Here is a 20,370-nt window from a genome sequence, read left to right as displayed (position 1 = left end):
ACAGGATGGTTACAGACGTTCAGGAACCTGCCTTGACTCAAGGATGCAGCACAGCCTGGAGTTCCAGGGAGAACATCACGACGCCCTTACCTGTTGACATCCTCTGTCCAGCTGCCATCAAATCTAGGACAGGAATTATGTGGAATGCAACTCCTCCTTGATGCTGTACTGGGGACTTCTGCAACCACAGGGAGTCAAGAGGTAGACTTTAAGAGTTCACAGAAAGGAGGAATGGGTCAGTTATAATCAGGTACAGGGCAGGATATGGCACTGAGAGCTGCATGCCTTCTGCACCAGTGCCAAAAACTAAATCCTCTGGCTCTTCATATTATGAGAGGCTCTTTGAAATGACAGGCCTTTTCTCAGTAGACAGAAAGAGAAAGCAGCTGTGAGCCAGGCTACTCTGGAGGAACAGAAGCTGTGCCTCTGCACATACAGAAAAGAACATGGAATAAAGTGCCTGCGGTCCCTGCAGGGCTTTTTCTGTGCTCTGGATGTTTTTCCTGCATTTCCCTTTCCCCTAGTGCCTGTTTTGAGAATGACGATGAACTGCCCTGCTAATGCAACGGGCACAAAAGGGTTTTTAAAAGGAGTTCATCCGCATTAAGGAAGGTAGAAGATGCATGTTGCAGGAGAGGGTGGAAGAATAAGGGAATAACGGCATCACCATCTGCAGCTGAAATAAAACAGCATTTTTTCCAGCTTACTGTATCTTAGGCATTCAGCATCCCCAGGACCTACCCCAGTCCCTACAGCCTGAAGCAGACAGGCCATTAACAACTGCTACACCACTTTTGGGAGGAAGGACTTTATTGAGTTACAGACTGTACAACTCAATCCTTCTTCGCAGCAGCTTTCCTCATGGCTGCCAGGACGTTACTGAGTTCCTCCCGCTTTCGCTTGGCCCGAATGTGAGTGCCAACCTGCAGAGAAGAGAGCAGTACAGTCAGCATTCATCCCAGCAAAGAGCAGAGAAAATAACCTTGTCAGACTTCAACCCCATCAACCTCAACTGGCGAGCCAGGAACTACTTAACATCATATCTCAGTAGTATTTCTACTCTAGATTTTTTGGGGGGCAAGACAGATGATGCTCTCAGCTATCGGAGCTACCTTCAACAAACTCTCAAGTCACCCCGTTAATGGTACCCAGCCTCCATCAATACTGCTCTCCTGCTCTCAGCACCAGATTTGCAAGTAATACAAAAACAGCGAAGAAAAATCTGTATTGCTGTAGCTTGGGGCCTTGTCAGCAAAGTATCTTCAAGTCTGCCTCCCCCTCTCCCACTGTCCCTTGGCTGGTAACTACGCTAACAACTGAAAAAAAATAAAAAGCAAAGTTTCCGTAGGGGCAGGAAAGGCAGAAAACAAAGTTAACCAAAAAAGTTTCTGACATCCTCATTATGGCATCAGATCGACCTACCCGTTTCTTTATGAACTTCAGAGCACGTTTATCTTTGGAAACTTTCAGCAGTTCCATAGCACGTCTCTCATAGGGTGCAAAGCCACAGACTTCCCTGATCATGTCTCGCACAAACTTGGTGTGTTTGGTCAGGCGCTGCAGGAAGGGGAAATAATGTAAGTCGCAACGAACACAAGCACTAACAGAGCCAGCATCAATATTTCCATCAGAACAGTTACTATAAGCAAACATTTGTTTTAAAGCTCTATTCAGTGGCATGCAAAAGCCTTCCTTGTCAAGAGCCAGGATCACCGCATCCCTTTCACATATCCTGCAAGGTTCTGAACTAGCCTGGCTGCTTGCCTGCACTTCTAACACAGCTGGATAGGAAGCAGGCTTTGCTATCCCAAAACACCTCCCAGAGAACAGGAATACACCCTGCTGGAAGACCTGAGTGATCTACACCAAGCAGCTTCCAGCTCTACCTCAGTCACCTGCACTCAGTCAGCCTGGGACAACAATCAGATTCACACATCGGAGCTTTCAGGAAAATATTTTCCTCAGCAAACTGAGGAGTTTGAGTGTACTCTTCAGCAATGTTTCGCATACAGAAACAAACCCAACACCACACAAGCAACTTCGCAAAGAATGTAGCCAAGCTGTTTGTGCATTACTACTTAAGTACCAAAATGCAATTAAGGAATTCAAAACAAAGTATGTAGTAGTATGGGTGGATGGAACTTGTCTTCCTGAACTGAAGGGCTGGACTGCAAAGGGCTGTGGCAAACACTAGGCTAAGGCCCCAAACCCATTATGCCATCAGCACATCTCAGAAGACCCCTTGTAGGCTGTAAGCAGCACGGTGCTCTCAGAGAGACGCACTAGTCTGTTCATTTTAGCCACAGCACCTCTTATTGCGCATATCTGCATGCACTAACATTTTTAGAAAAGACGGGGCCAGAAGGAATTCAGGGTATGCAGTGATACACATTTCAAACACCACGTCTAAACACTCCATTTAATCCAAGTGTGATAAAAAATGCAAACTGAATTTCTATCACATGCGCACTGACCATTACTTCATAAATCCCAGTATCTGTCATTAGCTGTCAGCAACGTGGAGACTGCTGACCTGCTGCTGTTACCAAAACAAGCAGACTAGAAAAGCGTTCAGAAGTCATCCAGCCCATTTTCTATTTTGCTACTAATTCAACTTAAGCTATGCTTACATCCCCCTACCGTATTCTTCCACGTTACTGTCCACCTACCTTATTCTCCCACTACACACTGCTCCCCCGCTAACTCTCCCGTACCTCTCCCACTCCACCCCCACCTCCCCATCCTCGGTACCTGCCGGACCCGACGCCCCCTGCCCGCGCGGATCTCTCCCGACCCCCCCGACCCCCCTTTCCCACAGACCCTCCGGTGACCGGGGCCGCTGCAGCTCCGCGCCCGGCACCGGGGCCGCGAGACCAATTCCTGCGCCGAGCTCCGCTGCCAGCAGCCCCCCACCGCCGCCCCGGTACCTCAGGGGCCGTGCCCGGACCTCCCCCCCGGCCCGTACTCACCCCGCGGCGGCGGCACTGGCGCGGCTTGGTCACGTTCTTCGTCACTTTGTAGCCCTTGTTGAGGCCCACGGCCATCGGGTAGCGGATCGCCATGTCTGCGGGGAGAGAGCGGTCAGCGCTGAGCCCCGACCCGCCGCGGATGGACGCGGATGGACGCGGATCCCGGCCCGGCCCTCACCTGCCGCTCCGCCGATGGCGCCGCACCGGAAGGAAAGGGCGCGGAAGAGGCTCTGGGGCGGCACTTCCGGCAGCCCGCCCCTCACACCGCCCGGCGGCCGCTCTATCTCCCTCCAGGACCATAGAGGCGGGGGGCGCTCTATCTCGCCTCAGGACCAGAGAGGCGGCGGGCCAGCACACTGCCAGAGGAGGGGACCGCAGACGGTCACAGGAGAGCGGCTGCCCTGGGTGCGAGTGGTTTTTAATTGGGAACAGCATTTGCGCCTTTCTCTGTGCCAGAGCTCCTTTAGTTTCTGTCTAGCTCATGTTTGAAATGCGGCAGCGCTTGAGGCTTCAGGGAAGAGCAGCTGCTTTTCCAGGAGCTGCTGGGGAAGGTTTTTGCCTTTTCCTCTTGCTACTTCCTCAACTCCAGCTCCGCCACTTGCAAGCCCAAAGCTCCTTGGCGTCAGGCCTTGCTAACGGGCAGCTTTAAAGTTCAACAGGATGTGAGAGTTTGTGCACACTTCCAGACTTTTCAGACTCTAGCAGTAAAAGGGCTCAAGAGGAGGTTTCTGCTAAATTCTCAGGGGCAAACCAAGCTACTGAAGCAGGTTATTTGATTTCACACTGATAGTTTTACGAATATATTTTTAAGTTTGATAGACAGATCAAATGAAACAGCTTAAACAGAATTTTTTGAAATGAAAGGGCTTAGATTTTCCTGCCTGAACAAAACCTTACCTCTGAGAAAGAATGGAGAGGAACACATTGTTCAACCCAAAGACCAGTTTTCTACTTTCAAATGCAATTAATTTTTTTTAAGCTGAAAATATTGAATTGAAAATACAAAATTGAAAACATTTCACTTTAAAGCAAATTATAGGATATAATTTAGAAGTTATTACATATCACCATTAGACACAGTATAGAACCAGTCTGGATGCGAGACTCATTCCTGCTGTACCAGGGTAGTTCCAACCAACACGTGAATCCTGTTTGGATTCCCTGTCACCCAGCTCATGGCACAAATTCAAGAGCTGAGGAGTATTTATCCCTCACGTCCTGGAACAGGTCCAGCTGTAACTTTTCTCTCCACAGGAGGGCAGAATATTGACAGACCTGTGCAGCAGGGCGGTGACTGTCCTACACATACAAAAGAAAACCCGACTCTGCTTCATTCTAACGTTTCTGAAAGTCATGAAAGCAACATTCGGAATCCCAAATTTGTTACATGCACCTCTAAAATCAGCCCAGATTTGGTATAATCTTTACTAAAGAGAACTATCACACAAGGCAAATAAAGCTCCATCCATCCACAAGCCCTTGTTTTCCTTCAGGCAACGTTGCACGCCCCAAGCTGGACAAGATGCCGTGTCCCCCGCCTGGGGCTATTTTGGTGGCTACCTACATCAGCTCTGGCTGTGCAGAAGGAGAACATCCACCCACTTGATCCCTGTGGCCACCAGCCAGCATGGTGGCTCTGAAACAAGCACTTGCCTGAAGGAGGAAGAGGCCACTGTCTTCTGCTGCCTGGTTCTGTAAGCACGATTGAACCAGGATGTGCTGCAGGATGGGTGTTTTCCTGCACTCACCTGGCTATTGGAATATTCCACTCACGATGCTTTCTTCTTTCCCACTCAATGTGCAGACACATAGACGTACTGCTACCAAACTCTCCTTGGGTTTCTCCTCATTCTGCCTTCCTATTCTTCACTAAAAATCCCAAGAAAAAAACACCTTTCCCCCGTCCTTTTATACCCTTTGCCTCCTGTTATGGCTTTTACAAGTCCCTTATCACCTACTTGAAAATCCAGTCTTTCAGTTCCCAAAAGCCTCTGCCACATTCCATCAGAGGTAAATGGCTTCTCCCACATTTCCAGCATTTGCAAGTGGTTTGCATCTCAGCAGAATTTCCCCCTTTAATTAATTCCGCATTAAGTCTCCGTGCTCTTTTCCCTTATTACTTTCTCAGAGCTGTTATGAGCAAAGTCTCCATCAGGGGAGCGTGGGGGTTTTGGCTGGCCCAAGTACAGGAAGGATGGAGGTTGTTCCCAGATGAGTAACTAATTCTTTTGCCCAAAGCTGAAGAGGTCAGCCATGTCAGGCACAAAGGGCTCATAGACGTTCCCAGGTGGGGATGAACCCAAACTGGTCCCCAGAGTCAATGATTCAGCAGGAATATAAAAACACAGGTATTTAAAATCCAAGTTGTAAAATAGTTGGCTGCAGGGAAGTTTGTGGGTCTTTTCAAGTCAGATTCTTCTGAATCTCCCTTTAGGATGACTAATTCCTTTACTTTTACACAATGACTGTCTGTCTTGCTCTTCAAGGCATATTTTACATGACTCAGGCATTTCGGAGAACAAGCAAGGAAAATGTGCTTTCACCACCAAACAGGGTTAATGTGGCCAAGGTTGAATCAGTGCCTTTTTTCCCTTGGTCTTCACCAACAGGTTCTCCCAGACTTTTGAGCCTATAGACAGAGATTTCTTGAGAAAATACCTACATCTCTGCAGGACCAAATGAGATGCAGCCAGTGGTGCAAAGACACCAATGCAAGACTGCTGTCTAATCTTTGAAAGCTCATGTAAATCACTGATGATTCACAGATTCACAGATTCACAGATATTTCTAGGTTGGAAGAGACCTCAAGATCATCGAGTCCAACCTCCGACCTAACACTAAGTACTCCACTAAACCATATCCCCAAGCTCTACATCTAAACGTCTTTTAAAGACCTCCAGGGATGGTGACTCCACCACCTCCCTGGGCAGCCCGTTCCAATGCTTAATAACCCTTTCGGTAAAGAAGTACTTCCTAACATCCAACCTAAAACTCCCCTGTCGCAACTTTAGCCCATTCCCCCTCGTCCTGTCACCAGGCACGTGGGAGAATAGACCAACCCCCACCTCTCTACAGCCTCCTTTCAGGTAACTGTAGAGAGCGATAAGGTCGCCCCTGAGCCTCCTCTTCTCCAGGCTGAACAAGCCCAGCTCCCTCAGCCGCTCCTCGTAAGACTTGTTCTCCAGACCCCTCACCAGCTTGGTCGCCCTTCTCTGGACTCGCTCGAGCACGTCCATGTCCTTCCTGTAGCGAGGGGCCCAAAACTGAACACAGTACTCGAGGTGCGGCCTCACCAGAGCCGAGTACAGGGGCACAATCACTTCCCTCGACCTGCTGGCCACACTGCTTCTTATACAGGCCAGGATGCCGTTGGCCTTCTTGGCCACCTGGGCACACTGCTGGCTCATATTCAGCCGACTATCCACCAATACTCCCAGGTCCTTCTCGGCCAGGCAGCTTTCCAGCCACTCATCTCCCAGCCTGTAGCTCTGCTTGGGGTTGTTGCAGCCCAGGTGCAGGACCCGGCACTTGGCCTTGTTGAACTTCATGCAGTTGACCTCAGCCCATCGCTCCAGCCTATGCAGATCCTCCTGCAGAGCCTTCCTGCCCTCGAGCAGATCGACACACGCACTTAGCTTGGTGTCATCTGCAAACTTACTGAGGGTGCACTGGACGCCCTCATCCAGATCATCAATAAAGATATTAAAGAGGACCGGCCCCAGTACCGAGCCCTGGGGGACTCCACTAGTGACCGGCCTCCAGCCAGATTTGACTCCATTCACCACAACTCTCTGGGCCCGGCCATCCAGCCAGTTTCTAACCCAGCGAAGCGTACGCCAGTCCAAGCCCCGAGCAGCCAGTTTCTTGAGGAGAATGTTGTGGGGAACGGTGTCAAAAGCCTTACTGAGGTCAAGGTAGACCACGTCCACAGCCTTTCCCTCATCCACCAAGCGCGTCACTTGGTCATAGAAGGAGATCAGGTTCGTCAAGCAGGACCTGCCTTTCATAAACCCATGCTGACTGGGCCTGATCGCCTGCTTGCCCTGCAAGTGCTGCGTGATGACCCTCAAGATAATCTGCTCCATGAGCTTCCCCGGCACTGAGGTCAAACTGACAGGCCTATAGTTCCCCGGGTCTGCCCTGCGGCCCTTCTTATAGATAGGCGTCACATTGGCTAGCCGCCAGTCAACCGGGACCTCCCCCGATAGCCAGGACTGCCGATAAATGATGGAAAGCGGCTCGGCCAGCTCCTCCGCCAGTTCTCTCAGTACCCTCGGGTGGATCCCATCCGGCCCCATCGACTTGCGCACATCCAAGCTCCGTAGCAGGTCGCCAACCATTTCCTCATGGATAGCGAAGGCCACATCCAGCTCCCCATCCCCTTCCACCAGCTCAGGGCACTGGGTGTCCGGAGAACAACCGGTATTGCCGCTAAAGACTGAGGCAAAGGCGGCATTAAGCACCTCAGCCTTTTCCTCATCCTTAGTAACTAGGTTTCCCCTCGCATCCAGTAAAGGATGGAGATTCTCCCTAGTCCTCCGTTTCGCGTTGATGTATTTGTAAAAGGATTTTTTGTTGTCTTTAACGGCAGTAGCCAGGTTGAGCTCCAGATGAGCTTTGGCCTTTCTAATTTTCTCCCTGCACAGCCTCGCTACATCCTTGTAGTCCTCCTCAGTGGCCCGCCCTTTTTTCCAAAGATTATAAACCCTCTTTTTTCTGCTAAGCTCCGATCACTGAGAAAGAACAGATGATCACTGAGAAAGAACAACATTGCACCAGTCTTCAAAAAGTAGTTCCACGCATCTACCTAATTGCCTCCGCAAAAGTGAGAGCAGTCAGGAAGCTGTAGCCTGTTGCTGTCTAGCCATGGTCCACCTTCCTGTCTTACCTGTCCTTGACCAAAGCCTTGCATGTTGTAGGCGTTTGCATTTGCCTGTATCCAGCCATACTTTTCTGCTGGATGTCTTGTAGAAAGCAGTATGGGTCACCCTGTGAGACAGCAGACCCTGGGAGACTGGTAGAGCTGGGCATCAGGAAGGCAAGAAGGAGACTTGATCATGAAGGAGGCTCAGCCTCATGCCTAAATCCAGGACATTTTAAATTTAAAGGCTACGCTCTTAGGTTAATAAACAAAAATATGCACAGCAACCAGTGTGAAAATACTTCAGCACCATTCCCACAGGCAGCCAGAGGCCTCCCATTTGAGCTGAGACTTGTTGCTCTCGGTGCACCGATCTCGTTGGGAAGTGCTGCTTCCCAGTGCTCTCCTGGTTGTCCCTTCCAGACCTAAAACCCCTGAGGACCCCACTCACTTCTGCAAGGATCTGGGCTGTTTGGATCTGCACTGAGGGCTGCTCTCACGTGCTAATACATTTTATCAGCTCAGCTTCGTATGTTCATACAGGGTGTTTCCCCAAGTGATGGAGCTGCACTGTCTTCCAGGAAACAATTACTCACAAACGTAACCATCATCACATGCAGTATTTCTGCAACTGAGATCATCACAGCTAGGGATGGAAATACCCCCATGCACCAAGAACGCACCAAGAACAGGAACAGCTAGAACAGGGCTCTGAAAAGAGGATGTGGGGACAGAGGCAGTGATAACATCTCTCTGCCATCTAAAAAGTGACTGTGGCTGTCAGACACAGAAACTTGAGATTCTGAGCGTGCCCCTCTCACAGGCACGCAGTGCAATGCTGGCACAGCTTGGGCACTTTGTCGTAGTTGCCACCATTGCTCCACTGAGCTCTTTTGAGGGGACAGGAGAGAGCTAGGGAATGGGTCCCCACAGCTTCTCTTGGTGAGATGCTGAAGGTGGAGAGGATCCTTGATGTGCATTGGGGCTGTCCAGGGAGTGATCAGAGCCAAATCAAAGCGGCCCTTCCTCGCCCAAGCAAGCTGAGGATTCCCCACCACTCTATCTTTTAATAAAAACAGCCTTCCTGTGCGAGCATGACTCCACTGTCTTTGTCTCCACTGTCTTTGTCAGCTTTGTCTATCTCCTACGCAGTATTTGCTACGCAAGCCTCAGCGCACAGGAACGTGCTGCATCAGTCTCAGCCCAGCCAGGCTGACCTCTGGCTGGCGTCTGCTGGACAGTTACCGTGTTGTTCGCCATCTCCTCACAAAGTTTTGCCCTGCTTTGAGGCAGTTAGAGACTCAAAACACTTTCTTTGATGGTGGTTTATTAGTTAAGTTTAAGCACATTTTATACAAAAGACTGCTTTGCACATTGTAGGGCAATTTTTACATTGGTCTTTGATTCTTGCAGCTGAAGCTGTTTGACCTGAATTTAAAGAAAACTCTGGTCTTAGTAAGTAAACCAGGGTTGAGAAAATATCCCCCAGAAATATCTGGTATCTTGCAAGACTTCCCATAGCAAAATCAGAAACCAGCAGCCTTTGTCCAGAAAATAAAATTAAAAAAAAGCAAACCAAAAAACAAAACAGGAGAGAAAACAGTAAGCGAAATCCTTCTCCTATGTGACCCCATAAACAAGGGCACCAGCTGCTCCACTTGAACCAAGGTCTGCCCTCTGAAGCAGTGCAAGTGCGTGGACATACAGACACACACAGAGAAGCCATGAAAACAGCACTCTTGAGAGGGGAAAGGCAGATGACAGTTCCCCTCTGTTCACAGCACCGAACAGCGAAGGCTACGTGTGTTTCTAGTGTTATGCTTCGTGCACAGGCTCCTTTTGTAGCCTTTTATAGCACAGGCACAGTGCTAAAGCCATCACCCAAGCTGTCCCAGAGCAGCATCTGTTCCCGAGCCCACCTGCTCCAGGAAAAACTGGACAACAACCCCTGCCTGTTCCTTGGGGCTGCTGCTGAACGATGGCTGTCATCCACCCGGCCAGTCCAATGCCTCCTCTGTCTGAGCAGAGGAACTGTCTGCAGCTGCCATTTCAGGAGGGCTGCTTCTACTGAAGGAAATAATTTAACCCTTCCAGGGCTGCAAAGGTTGGTTTGTACAGTCTGGGCTACTGTACTTAAACTCTGCTGCCATGCAAGGGAATGTCTTAATTTTTGATCCACTTCTGCAACTGCATATGCCTGAGCTTTGGTCTTCCTTCCAAGTTGCTCATCACTTCCAAGTATAAAGGCTATGCTTGGGTAAAATAATATTGCTTGGAGAAGCAAATCTCCTTTTTTTATCAGGGTACTGCATAGAGGAGGACTTCAGTTTCCCTTGCAGCTGCTGTACCGGTGTATCACATACTGCTTCTCCCTTCTCCAGCACACCTTTCAGCAGTGACTTACCTTCCTATTTGCTGACCTCCATTTCCAGCCCTGCAGATTTCCCTTAGAATTTGTCATTTTGGCCAGAATGCAACCACCATTTGCGTTATTGTTCATTTTTACAAGATGTCCAACATTTTGTAATGGCTGAATGCCATATAAATACAAATGGCTTCCATGGGGATGAGCCCCCACCCCAGTTCCTTGCAGGACTTGTTGCGTATCACTGCAGGCACAAGGGAGAAGACAGGACGGTGTGCCCAGGACAGCAAGGGTGCATTGCCCCTTTGGGCAGCTCCAGGATGCCAAATTATCTCAGCTCAATGGCCAGTTTGTGCCAGATGGGCTTGGGCTGTCCCAGCCACGAGAAGCTTCCTGGAGGGAGGAGGCGCAGGCAGAAGCCCTGGTTTGAGGGCTACGATGTCTCAGTGGGGCCTGTGAGGACACCAAGGTTGAAATGGAAGTTCAGAGCTGTTTCTTATTTTCCTTTACCTAGGCATGGCAGCCTGGAACAGGAACAGGACCATTATTACAAGCTGCTGTGCTCTGGACAGGTGGATATGTGCAGGTACTGCTGGGGAAGAACATGTCCCAGGCCGCGCGGCGTCTGTGTGAAGGGGTCCCTCATCCCTCTGGCATGGGCTCTCCCGCAGCATTTGTCTGAAATGGTATTATCTGTGGTTGGTCACTGCCTGCTTGCACCTGCTCCCACTAAGCAAGTCTCCCACCCACCCTGAGACCAGCAAGCCCTGGTGGAGACAAGAAGGGCTCCCCAGCTCAGCCCTTCATGTCTCCAGTGACACTGCCCCAGAGGATCAGCTGCAGGTGAGCCTGCAGAAAGCTGTGCTGTCTGCTTGCGCCGTACACCACCAGGCAGCTATAAACTCTTAACTTTTCCTATTTCTCGCTTGCATGAATGGATGACCTGCCCACACTTCATTGCTGCTGGCTGGGGACGTCTGAAGAGGCCAGGACATACTTGTGACCACCTGCTGGGCAGGAAGCAGCCACCGGTCATGGAGGCAGGAATGACAGAGTGAGGAAAAGATGGATGAAAAGCAGGGAAGCAGCACTAAATGCTAGCTGTAGAAGTGAGACAACAAGGAGAAGGGAGGGGAGAGATGCTCTTCTGCCTCAGAGGCTACAGTGACTGTGCAATAGAGCTTCCCACCTGTCCTCAGGTCAAAAAAAGACAGGAGAGCAGCAAGAATGATGCAAGGGTTGGGTAAAATGGGGGCTGCAAAGAGAAGGTCCTTCACAAAGTGAGTTTTTACAGGAAAAGACCCACCTGAAAGGCCAAGGATTGCAAGAACAACTCTGCAAGATTGTGTCCGGAGTAGACGGAAGTAGAGTAATGGGGGTATCCACCTCCCAAGGAGGTGTTGATCCTTCCTTGTTCACACACCAACGGGAGAGCCCTGTGGAAAGCAAATGTCGCTATTGATTTTACATAAGAAGGCATTTTTACAAGAATGAACAGGAAAGTTGGTCATGAGTTGGTTGGTATGGCCAGGGTGCTGCTAGTTGTCAACATCAAAGGAGAAATGTGCAGGGTGGAGAAAACTTGGAATGAAAAAAGGTAAACTGAATTCAAGAGATCTGTGCAAAGACAGAAAAGGCAAATAGGTAAACAGCCACAGTGCCCCTAAGTGGCCCATGTAATGTAGACCTTTCACATAAGATTTTCTCCTTGTGGGAGTCCTGCTTTCTGGTCATTCAGCCAAAGATATCCTGAGGCTCGCTGAGGTGCCTCTCCAGGCGCCCGGTTGCTACCCTGGAAGACGTCCCAGCTCCTTGCCAGATGCAGGGTGGAGGTGTTCTCCCCTCTGGCCTCAGGCCAGTCCTGCAGACCCAGCCCCGGCCACTGGGAAACTGGGTGGGGTGGCTGCTGAACCAGAACCACTGGGTGACATTTCACGCAAAATGTATTTGCTTAGTGGGAGGGGTAGAGTAGGTAGGGATTTGTACTCTGCAGCACACAAATGATTTGCAGGCTTGTACAGATCGGAGCCCTTGCCCCTGCAGTCCTGTTCAGACCAGCACGGTCCAGGTGTGTGAATGAGGATGCTAACGGAGCCGTCCACACGCCGACTTGCGGGCAGGCAGCCAGGCTCCTACAAGTAGCAGTTCATCTACGCGATGCCAGCTGTGCACTGGAGGAGGCAACGGCGGGGTTACAGACTTAACTCTTTACTGCTTTTGAAGTTAAATTGTAGGTATTAGCTGTCAATGGCCTCACCTGACATAGTCTGACACCAAACCCTGTGTCCCTCAGCACCTGCAGCCGGTTAGCAGTTTGCACCGTTTCTGAGCACTCCTTGGCATCCCACTACAAATGCTACAAAAATGCAAAGCCAGCAACACTTGCATAATGAAGGTTATCAGCTGCTTCGTTATTATCCAGCATACATCAGCCTAACCTCACTGTTTTAAGCTGGGCAGGCAGAGTCCAGCTCTCACATGTCTGATGGGTGCTTACAGGTAGGCCACTCTTGCAGACCACCACCAAAGGGGTGCTGGACGCTGGGTTCTGAGGGAGAACTGGTCTGTTCTCTTGGGAAGAACTGTCAACTAGCTAGATAATAAATCTCATTTATTATCTCTAGGCAGACTGGGAAGCTCAGTACTTCAAGCTTACAGGTTGTTTCTCTGGATTCCGCAGCGTTATAATCTTTTGCACTTGAGGGAGCTCAAGGATTCAATCCGAGCAGGCCCAGCTGTGAAATTGCTTGCTCCTGGGCATATCGCCCACTGAGCAGTGACATTCGTGCCTCCAGTTCCCACTGCTTGATGTCTCCCATCCTTCTAATGGACAATATGGCCACTCTGTCACCGCACTGTAGTGGTTTCACAAATATTAACTGTGTAAATTTCACAGTCACGTGAATTTTGTTGCAAGACCATTATAGTGCTTGATGTATTATCCTTTGTAAAGCACACTGAGGTCTTGGGGCAGAGTGCACTTTGGAATTGCAGAACGCATTCTTCCCATCTCCTGTATTAATCATACCATATACACATCAGAGATTGATCCTAAGCACACGCCTCTTTATCTCCACAGATGTTGTCTTCTCCCCCCTCACATGTGTTTACTCTGTAAACTGTACCTTTGACAGAGGCTGTCTCAAAGAATCCCACATGTACACGGCATTTCTCATGTTACTGTGCATGACGGGCTAATTATCTTTCAAAAGGAAACCAAGGGCTTCCACTTTCACCCTGATTTGCTAGAAACTGAGTTCCTACCGCTGCGGGGTTTGGGCTGTTTGTTGAACAGAATAAAACCTTTGCTTATCCCCAGCAAGACCACAACAGAGGCTGAGCCTGCCTGGCCAGACGTGAGGTACGTAGCGGGTTATTACAGCTGCTGGAGGAAAATATGTCAGTAGCTCTATGGTGATGGGCACAGAGCCAGCAGCAGTTGGTCTGAGGATTTGAAAATAAGGCGCCAAATGGTTGTTTTGAAAAAAACACTGGGTTTGTTTTCACTAGCATTTGAGATCGGTGCCAGGGCTTTATATAATATCAGCGTGGGGGTGTGAGCACTACTACTCCAGCTTCGCTGGAGTGGCGATGATCTAAGTGATCCTAGGGGCAGGCAGAGCTGGGATTGCTTCTGGCTGATAAAGCAAGCTTTGTGAACTCACAGGAACTGCGTTTCAGAGCCAGTCCCCACCCTCCTGCACTAGGCTCTCCAAGCTACTAAATGGCTAAAATATTAGGAACTTGCTCATTTTGAGGGAACCTGAAATCCATGGAATGCTACAAATGTCCTTTATCAACTAGAATAAGACTCAGCTCAGCAAGTGAAAATCAAAACTCATACTGTCCAAACTTATTGGCATAACATTTCATTAAAGGTGATAAGAATAACCCCTTCCTTGAGTTTAGATTAAATTTGTCATTCACCTACACAAATAGCAGCTAGAACATGAAGACTTGACCTCTGCAGGCTCCAGGGCTGCCTGCAGCCAGACTAGAAGGAAATGGTAGTATTGTTCCCACCTGGCCACCTCATTTGTTTTCAGTGGTATTTTCACAGTACTTTATTGCCAAGAAGTCTGTCTTCCTATTACTTTGAAAGAATTTCTGAGCTATGGAGAGCCGGTGAAGGGAAAACTCAGTACCTAATGGTACGCTTCCTTTGCCCAACAAAGGCTCTATTGAAGAAAACCTCTCCACTGCTCTCATGTTACGGAAGTGGCTTTGCGGCAGGCGGGATGATAAATCACTGCGTGGAGAAGTGATGAGGTAGGATTGTTTTAAATTGAGGAGCCCTGAGCCCCTAGCTTCTTCCTTTGTTTCTTTTTTTGTTGAGATGGGAAAAAATGTGGTGTTCTTTTTTTTTAATAAAATGCTCAGTTCTTTCTGGTCACATGAGACTAGGATCTGGTTTCAGTACTAGAATCTGAAGAACCACCCAGGCCCTCCTGACATTGAAAGTCACTTGCCTTTCTGCCACAAAGGAGTGAACAATTTGAAGCACAGACCTGAATTCTCTTCCCCAGGCTTGCTTAATTCATCTCCCAGCGTGATACAGGTTGAATTCTGCCTCAATGAGGAGATAAATGCTGTAGCACAAGGATGTTATTGTCCAAGGGTCCTGCCAAACATTATTTGCCTGGAAATTAGAAATAAATACATCTGCTACACATTAGAGGGTGTCTTGTTTTGAAAAAAATCCTTGTTTGACATACAGCCTGCTATCTGTTTGCTTTAATCCCACAACTGTGCACCGTGTTCCTCTTTGCTCTTCTTTACATGTCTCTTAGCAAACTTTCTCATAAACAGGCAAGGAAGATCTCCCTGCTGGAAGCAATTTTATTTAGTAGAAGCTGGAATTCAGGAGCAGAAATCTGTGGTGTAGTATGAATACTTCTTCCAGACTTCAAGTCATTGCTAGCAATTTTTAAATTACTGTTGAGCTGGGTTGAATGTGGACTGCTAGGAAAACGTTTTGTGCTATATGTTGAATCCATGTCCCTTCCTAACATTAATGAAAATACCTGAGACTATCAACTAAACGTAGGCAGTTCAGAGTGAAATAAGGAACACGAGGCAGAGGGGAAGTTAGATGAGGGGAAGTTAGGGAAGACAGAGACAATCTTGCTATTAAAGACATATGAATAACAAAGGGTAGGATGAGAAAGTAGAGGATGTGACAGCAGCTGCTGAGAAAGTAAAGCGGTCGAGGTAAGAAACAGCAATGGAGAACTTGTGTCCCCAGATTTGTCAAAATGTCAGAATCATTATGGAATCCAAGACAGCATCAGAAAACTCTTTACATCAAAATGTACAGGAAAGTGGCCAATGACAGACAACGTGCTTTGCATCAAAGGATATGTGAGGTTTTCCTCTCTCTTTATTACCCACTTTATTTTTTTTTTCATTTATCTAATGGGAAGAAGCACTCCAGTGCTAGGCAGAGCCTGTCACTGCTGTCTATGTTCTCTGACATCCCAAGAATTTATTCTTAACCTACCCAAACAGTCAGGTGTTGCAAGTACCTTTGATATAGGGCTCCAAAACAGAGCGTAGACCACTTCCAAGTTCCTGACTTTATATCAGAATGAAATGTGCACCAGCCTGTGCTCAGCTTTACATGAAAAGTAAACCTGGTGCAGTCGGTGAGACAGCAGCCTTCATGTGCTCCGAACAAGTTTGCAATCTGAAAAGCCACGGAACACAGCCCCACTGATTGCCATGGCCCTCCGCCACCCCAGGCGGGTAAGGCTGACACATCCTTAGATTGTCCCTTTGTTGTGGGACAACAAAATACATGATTGTGCCATTGTCTAGCAAATCAATTCTACCTTCTGAAAGCAGAGAGGGAGTTTTAGTATTAAATTATTTTGTGTACCACTGAACTCATGGTCCTTAATGGTAAACTAATTGCTAAGTATTGAGAGATGAATGACAAATTGACACTGGTTCAATACTAACCTATATCTCACAGTGATACAAAATGACCAGTATTTGAATAGATGCCAATTCCAGGAGTAAAGCATGGGTAGTACTCCATGTGAAACACAGTCATCTACTGGCTATTGGCTTTTGCACTTCCCTTCCTCCTTTTTTTTTTCCCCTCTTCCCCATCCCACTCTCAGACTGTTCTCTTCTCTTTAGCAGAGGTATGAAAAGTGAACATACACATTGGGCAAACAGGGAGGGGAGACAAGTGCCAAAGATGAAAGTTTGCAAATGTCCCAGTTACTGCTTAAGAAAGGCACCTTCTAAAAGCTGTAGAAATATTAAATCATAGAATCATAGAATCCTTTAGGTTGGAAAAGACCTTTAAGATCATCAAGTCCAACCATACAGCTAACACTACCAAGTCCACCACTGAACCATGTCCCTAAGCGCCACATCCACACATCTCTTAAATGATATTTCAAGAAATGTGTAAAAAAAAATGATTTTACAGTGACATGGTATCAGCACTATGAAAATAACTGGTAATATTAGAAGGCAAAACAAACAAACTTGAAACTTACCAAGTTAGTAAGACACCATTTAAAAATCTGACAAAAAATAACGGGGGAGTTTGGGCTAAACTTTTTGAACAAAGGGGACTTATATCTGGATTATCAAACGAGGGAAAAGGTTTAAAGGAATTTCCAAAATATGATAGATGTACAGGGTGTTACATCAAGTAACAAAAGAAGAAATGAGCTAGCCCAAAAATGCTTATTCAGAGGCTTTCAGCATTCCAAAAACATATTTTTTTTTCTGGTCTAATATAATCAAATTTTATTGATGGTCTTCCACGATTTTCTTGGTGTGGGGAACTGTATGCTGGGAGAGAAAAAGTTAATTCTAAGTGCACAGCTTGAGGCTCACGAGCATTTTTCTTTGCTTCGCTCAGGGGAAGGCAGCTATGTTTGAAATGACACAGACTCACACAGGCAGCTCCTGCAAGGCTGGGGTCTGGAGCCGATCCAGCAGCAGTTGGTTTACAGTTTTCAAGTGGCGCCGAAATTCAAAAAACGCACTGTACTTCAAATCCAAAGACGCAGATGAAAACAATGAGGAAGGAGGTGGCTTCAGAGCCTCCTGGGCTGTCCTTGGTGTGGCTCCCTGCCCTGAGCGGGCAGATGGTGGGTCAGACCTCCCTGCTGAGCAAAGAGGCCACAGCACTCTGGGATTTGTAGTCTGTCGTTTCTTTGTCATTTTCTGGATCCATTTCAAGGCAAAGACAATTTATGAGTTCAGTCAGAAAGCTGTTTCACACTGAGTTACAACTCAGTAATCATATTATATATCATGTATATCATATTATCAGATCTCACTGACACAGAAGATCTGATAACAGTGGTGGTAAAATACCACCATTGCATAAATGCCTATAGAAACGACAGGCATAGTGATCTAGATACTTATTGTCATCTTTCATAAACTCCCTCCAAGTAACCTGCTGACATCCACGGCTTCACAGGCTCAGTGTGCAAATCCCTGAAGGAGACAGAGGTGAAGAAGCAACCAACCCTCTCCTTGGAGAGATGACACCCAAGGCCAGGTGGGATCATCTGCAGTCAGGAGGGTATGCTCTGTTTTCAAGAGAGGAAGGCAAGACAACTCTTTCATATTGGATACATATTTTTTAAACAAATATACTTAGGTGAAAACCTACTGCTTATATGGGTCAACTGCTAAAGATATACAGTAATTGAAATAGGGACTTAAAGCTATTCACCAACAACAGAGCATTGATGTACTGAGGTTTTCCAGATTGAGGTATACTTGATCTTAGGATCCCAGATCCTCTAACATGAGAATTATCTAGCTTATATGTTAAACACACTTGTGCTTATTTGTTCAGCCTGCTTTCCATGAGTTTGTTTTCACATATTGCATGCAATATTTTCTCTCTTTCTGTTTACATTACACAATTACTGTTTTGTTTGTTTTTGCTGTTCACATACCACTGACTTTACATCTGGTTTTCCCTCTTCGCAGGCAGAAAATCTTCCATTTCTAAGCCTTCTCTGGTAGCCAAAAGGCAAAACTGCAGTAAGTGCTTTTCAGCCTCAGAAGTTTTGTGACATTAGGAACTAGCTTATGAGAATGGCAATACAATATATAGTAGTTAATGTGTAAGAACTGACAGAAATTGGTGTATGTTCAGTAAAAATATGTTTTGGGGAAAATAATACTTCAAACATTTAGGAAGTGAAAACTTCCAAGTGGCTTTTTACAAATTTGGCTGCGTTCCCTGGGATGGCAAAAGGATCTCTTCCTTCTTGAACAGCCTGACTGGAGGCTAGGAAGCATTATACCTTCTCAGTAAAACTGGGGAAGTTTCTAACACCTACAAAACAGCACTCCTAAAAATTCCCTCCTGGAAATAGCTAATTGGTATTCATTTTGAAACTCTCTACTCCCATTATAAACAAACAGCAGGTCCCTGGCCTACAGGATTTCAATGCAGACAGGAATTACAGCCAATTCATAAACACTTCCAAACAGGGAAGTTTGGATACTTTGATACAACAAAGTTTTAGATATCTAATGTGAAAATAGATCCTATAAGAGAAATATTAAAACTTTCAGTAAAATCATAGAATTATGGAATGGTTTGGGTTGGAAGAGATCTTAAAGATCATCTAATTCTAACCCCCCTGCCATGGGCAAAGAACACCTCCCACCAGACCAGGTTGCTCAAAGCCCCATCCAGCCTGGCCTTGAACACCTCCACGGATGGGACATCCACAACTTCTCTGGGAAACCTGTTCCAGTGCCTCACCACCCATCTGAGTAAATAATTTCTTCCTTATACCTAATCTAAATCTACCCGCTTTTAGTTTAAAGCCATTACTCCTTGGCCTATCACTACACCCTATAACAAGGAGTCCCTCCCCAGCTTTCCTGCAGCCTCCTTTAGGTACTGGAAAGCTGCTGTAAGGTCTCCCCGGAGCCTTCTCTTCTCCAGGCTGAACAACCCCAACTCCCTCAGCCTGTCCTCATAGCAGAGCTGCTCCAGCCCCTTGATCATCTTGGAGGCCCTCCTCTGGACTCATTCCAGTACGTCCCTGTCCTTCTTGTGCTGGGGGCCCCAGAGCTGAATGCAGTAAAATTGTGAGAATTAGGAGCACAGCATCGCTTCAAATCAATGCTTCCCTTGGAGGATATGGAAGGCAGCTGACTGTACAGGTCTGTTTGTACAAAGTCATTTTTGGTGGGCATGGGGCTTTGTTAACAAAGAACAGAGGCAGATCACAGCAAGGAGCAGCTGCTCTGCATCCCTGGCAGCTCGTAGCACCTCAGCAGGATCACTGCAGGGCCCCGGGAACTGGCAGTGAGATGCGGGAAGCAGGAACAGTGCCTGTTCTCCTTCTGCACAACACACTAGGATCTGCTGCTGAGATCCAAGCACCGATGAACACTTGAGGAGTAGCCCTGATCCATAGCTCTGAGCCCTCGTCTGCAGTAAAAACAACGCCTTCAGGAGTATTCCCTTTCTTGTTGTGCTTTACTCATAGTCACGATAGCCTAACCCTGCCTTTAAAGCACGTTACAAACTACAGTTCCAAGTGATGAGCACACACGGCCCCGTCGCTCGCCCGCAGCCCACAAAATGGAGGGCGGCCGGGACTGCGCCTCCCGGCGCGCCCTGCGGCGCAGCGCGGCCATCTTGGCGCCGAGACTTCATTTCCCAGGCGGCGCGGCGGCGGGGGAGGCGATGTCCGCCATCTTACCGCTCCCTCCTCCCCCGGTGCGGCTGGATTGAATGAGCCCGCTGCCCGCCTGCCCGCGAATCGAGCGCCATGTCAGGCACCCCGAGCCGCGGCACCCCCGGCGGGACCCCGCTGTCACCGACTCGCATCTCCCGGCTGCAGGAGAAGGAGGAGCTGCGGCAGCTCAATGACCGCCTGGCCGTCTACATCGACCGTGTGCGGGCGCTGGAGCTGGAGAATGACCGTTTGCTGGTGAAGATCTCCGAGAAGGAGGAGGTCACTACTCGGGAGGTACGGCCCAGGGCGGCCTGCAGGCCCCCTCCCGGGACTCCTCAGGCGGGAGGGTGAGCGACGGCGGCTCGCTGGAGGCGTTTTCCCCGCTCTCTCCGAGGACGGGGGGGGTCCGCGACCCTGGGGCTCGCCCGACCCCTTCCCCCGCGGCTCCTCCGCGTTCGCGCCCGGCGCGGGCCGCGCTGTGGCGGC

General features: G+C 48.3%; 2 protein-coding genes and 2 long non-coding RNA genes across 4 annotated transcripts in view; 2 read left to right on the top strand and 2 right to left on the bottom strand.

Moving 5' to 3' along the window:
* Window positions 1-792: 792 nt before the first annotated feature.
* Window positions 793-3,254, bottom strand: RPL36 (ribosomal protein L36). The gene is made up of 4 exons (XM_083810892.1): window positions 3,148-3,254; window positions 2,970-3,064; window positions 1,423-1,557; window positions 793-923 (listed from the first exon to the last, which is right to left on the bottom strand). The coding sequence occupies exons 2-4, from the start codon at window positions 3,060-3,062 to the stop codon at window positions 834-836; spliced, it is 318 nt and encodes a 105-aa protein (XP_083667018.1). The 5' UTR covers window positions 3,063-3,064; window positions 3,148-3,254; the 3' UTR covers window positions 793-833.
* Window positions 3,255-9,140: 5,886 nt separating this feature from the next.
* LOC310886392 lies at window positions 9,141-19,712 on the bottom strand. The gene is made up of 3 exons (XR_014575297.1): window positions 17,115-19,712; window positions 11,502-11,631; window positions 9,141-10,873 (listed from the first exon to the last, which is right to left on the bottom strand). It is a non-coding gene; the product is annotated as an uncharacterized lncRNA (long non-coding RNA).
* On the top strand, window positions 11,652-13,233 carry LOC310886395. The gene is made up of 2 exons (XR_014575300.1): window positions 11,652-12,694; window positions 12,820-13,233. It is a non-coding gene; the product is annotated as an uncharacterized lncRNA (long non-coding RNA).
* A 127-nt stretch (window positions 19,713-19,839) lies between the features above and the next one.
* Window positions 19,840-20,370, top strand: part of LMNB2 (lamin B2) — a 28,448-nt gene continuing 27,917 nt past the window's right edge. The window contains exon 1 of the mRNA XM_083810813.1: window positions 19,840-20,178. Coding sequence (XP_083666939.1) covers window positions 19,978-20,178 — 201 coding nt within the window. The 5' untranslated portion in view covers window positions 19,840-19,977. The remainder of the gene's footprint in view (window positions 20,179-20,370) is intronic.

Source organism: Anser anser, assembly GCF_964211835.1.
Source record: "Anser anser genome assembly, chromosome: 25".
Lineage (NCBI taxonomy): Eukaryota > Metazoa > Chordata > Aves > Anseriformes > Anatidae > Anser > Anser anser.
The sequence above is the reverse complement of the archived record's forward strand: the minus strand, read 5'-3'. Positions and strand labels throughout refer to the sequence as shown.

Excerpts from the sequence above, each read along its gene's own strand:
- RPL36 (XM_083810892.1), bottom strand. The coding sequence starts at position 3,062 with ATGGCGATCCGCTACCCGATGGCCGTGGGCCTCAACAAGGGCTACAAA. Across the intron at positions 1,558-2,969 it reads GCCAGTGCCGCCGCCGCGGG|CGCCTGACCAAACACACCAA; the intron begins GTGAGTACGGGC and ends CCCTTCCTGCAG. Across the intron at positions 924-1,422 it reads TGAAGTTCATAAAGAAACGG|GTTGGCACTCACATTCGGGC; the intron begins GTAGGTCGATCT and ends TCTTCTCTGCAG.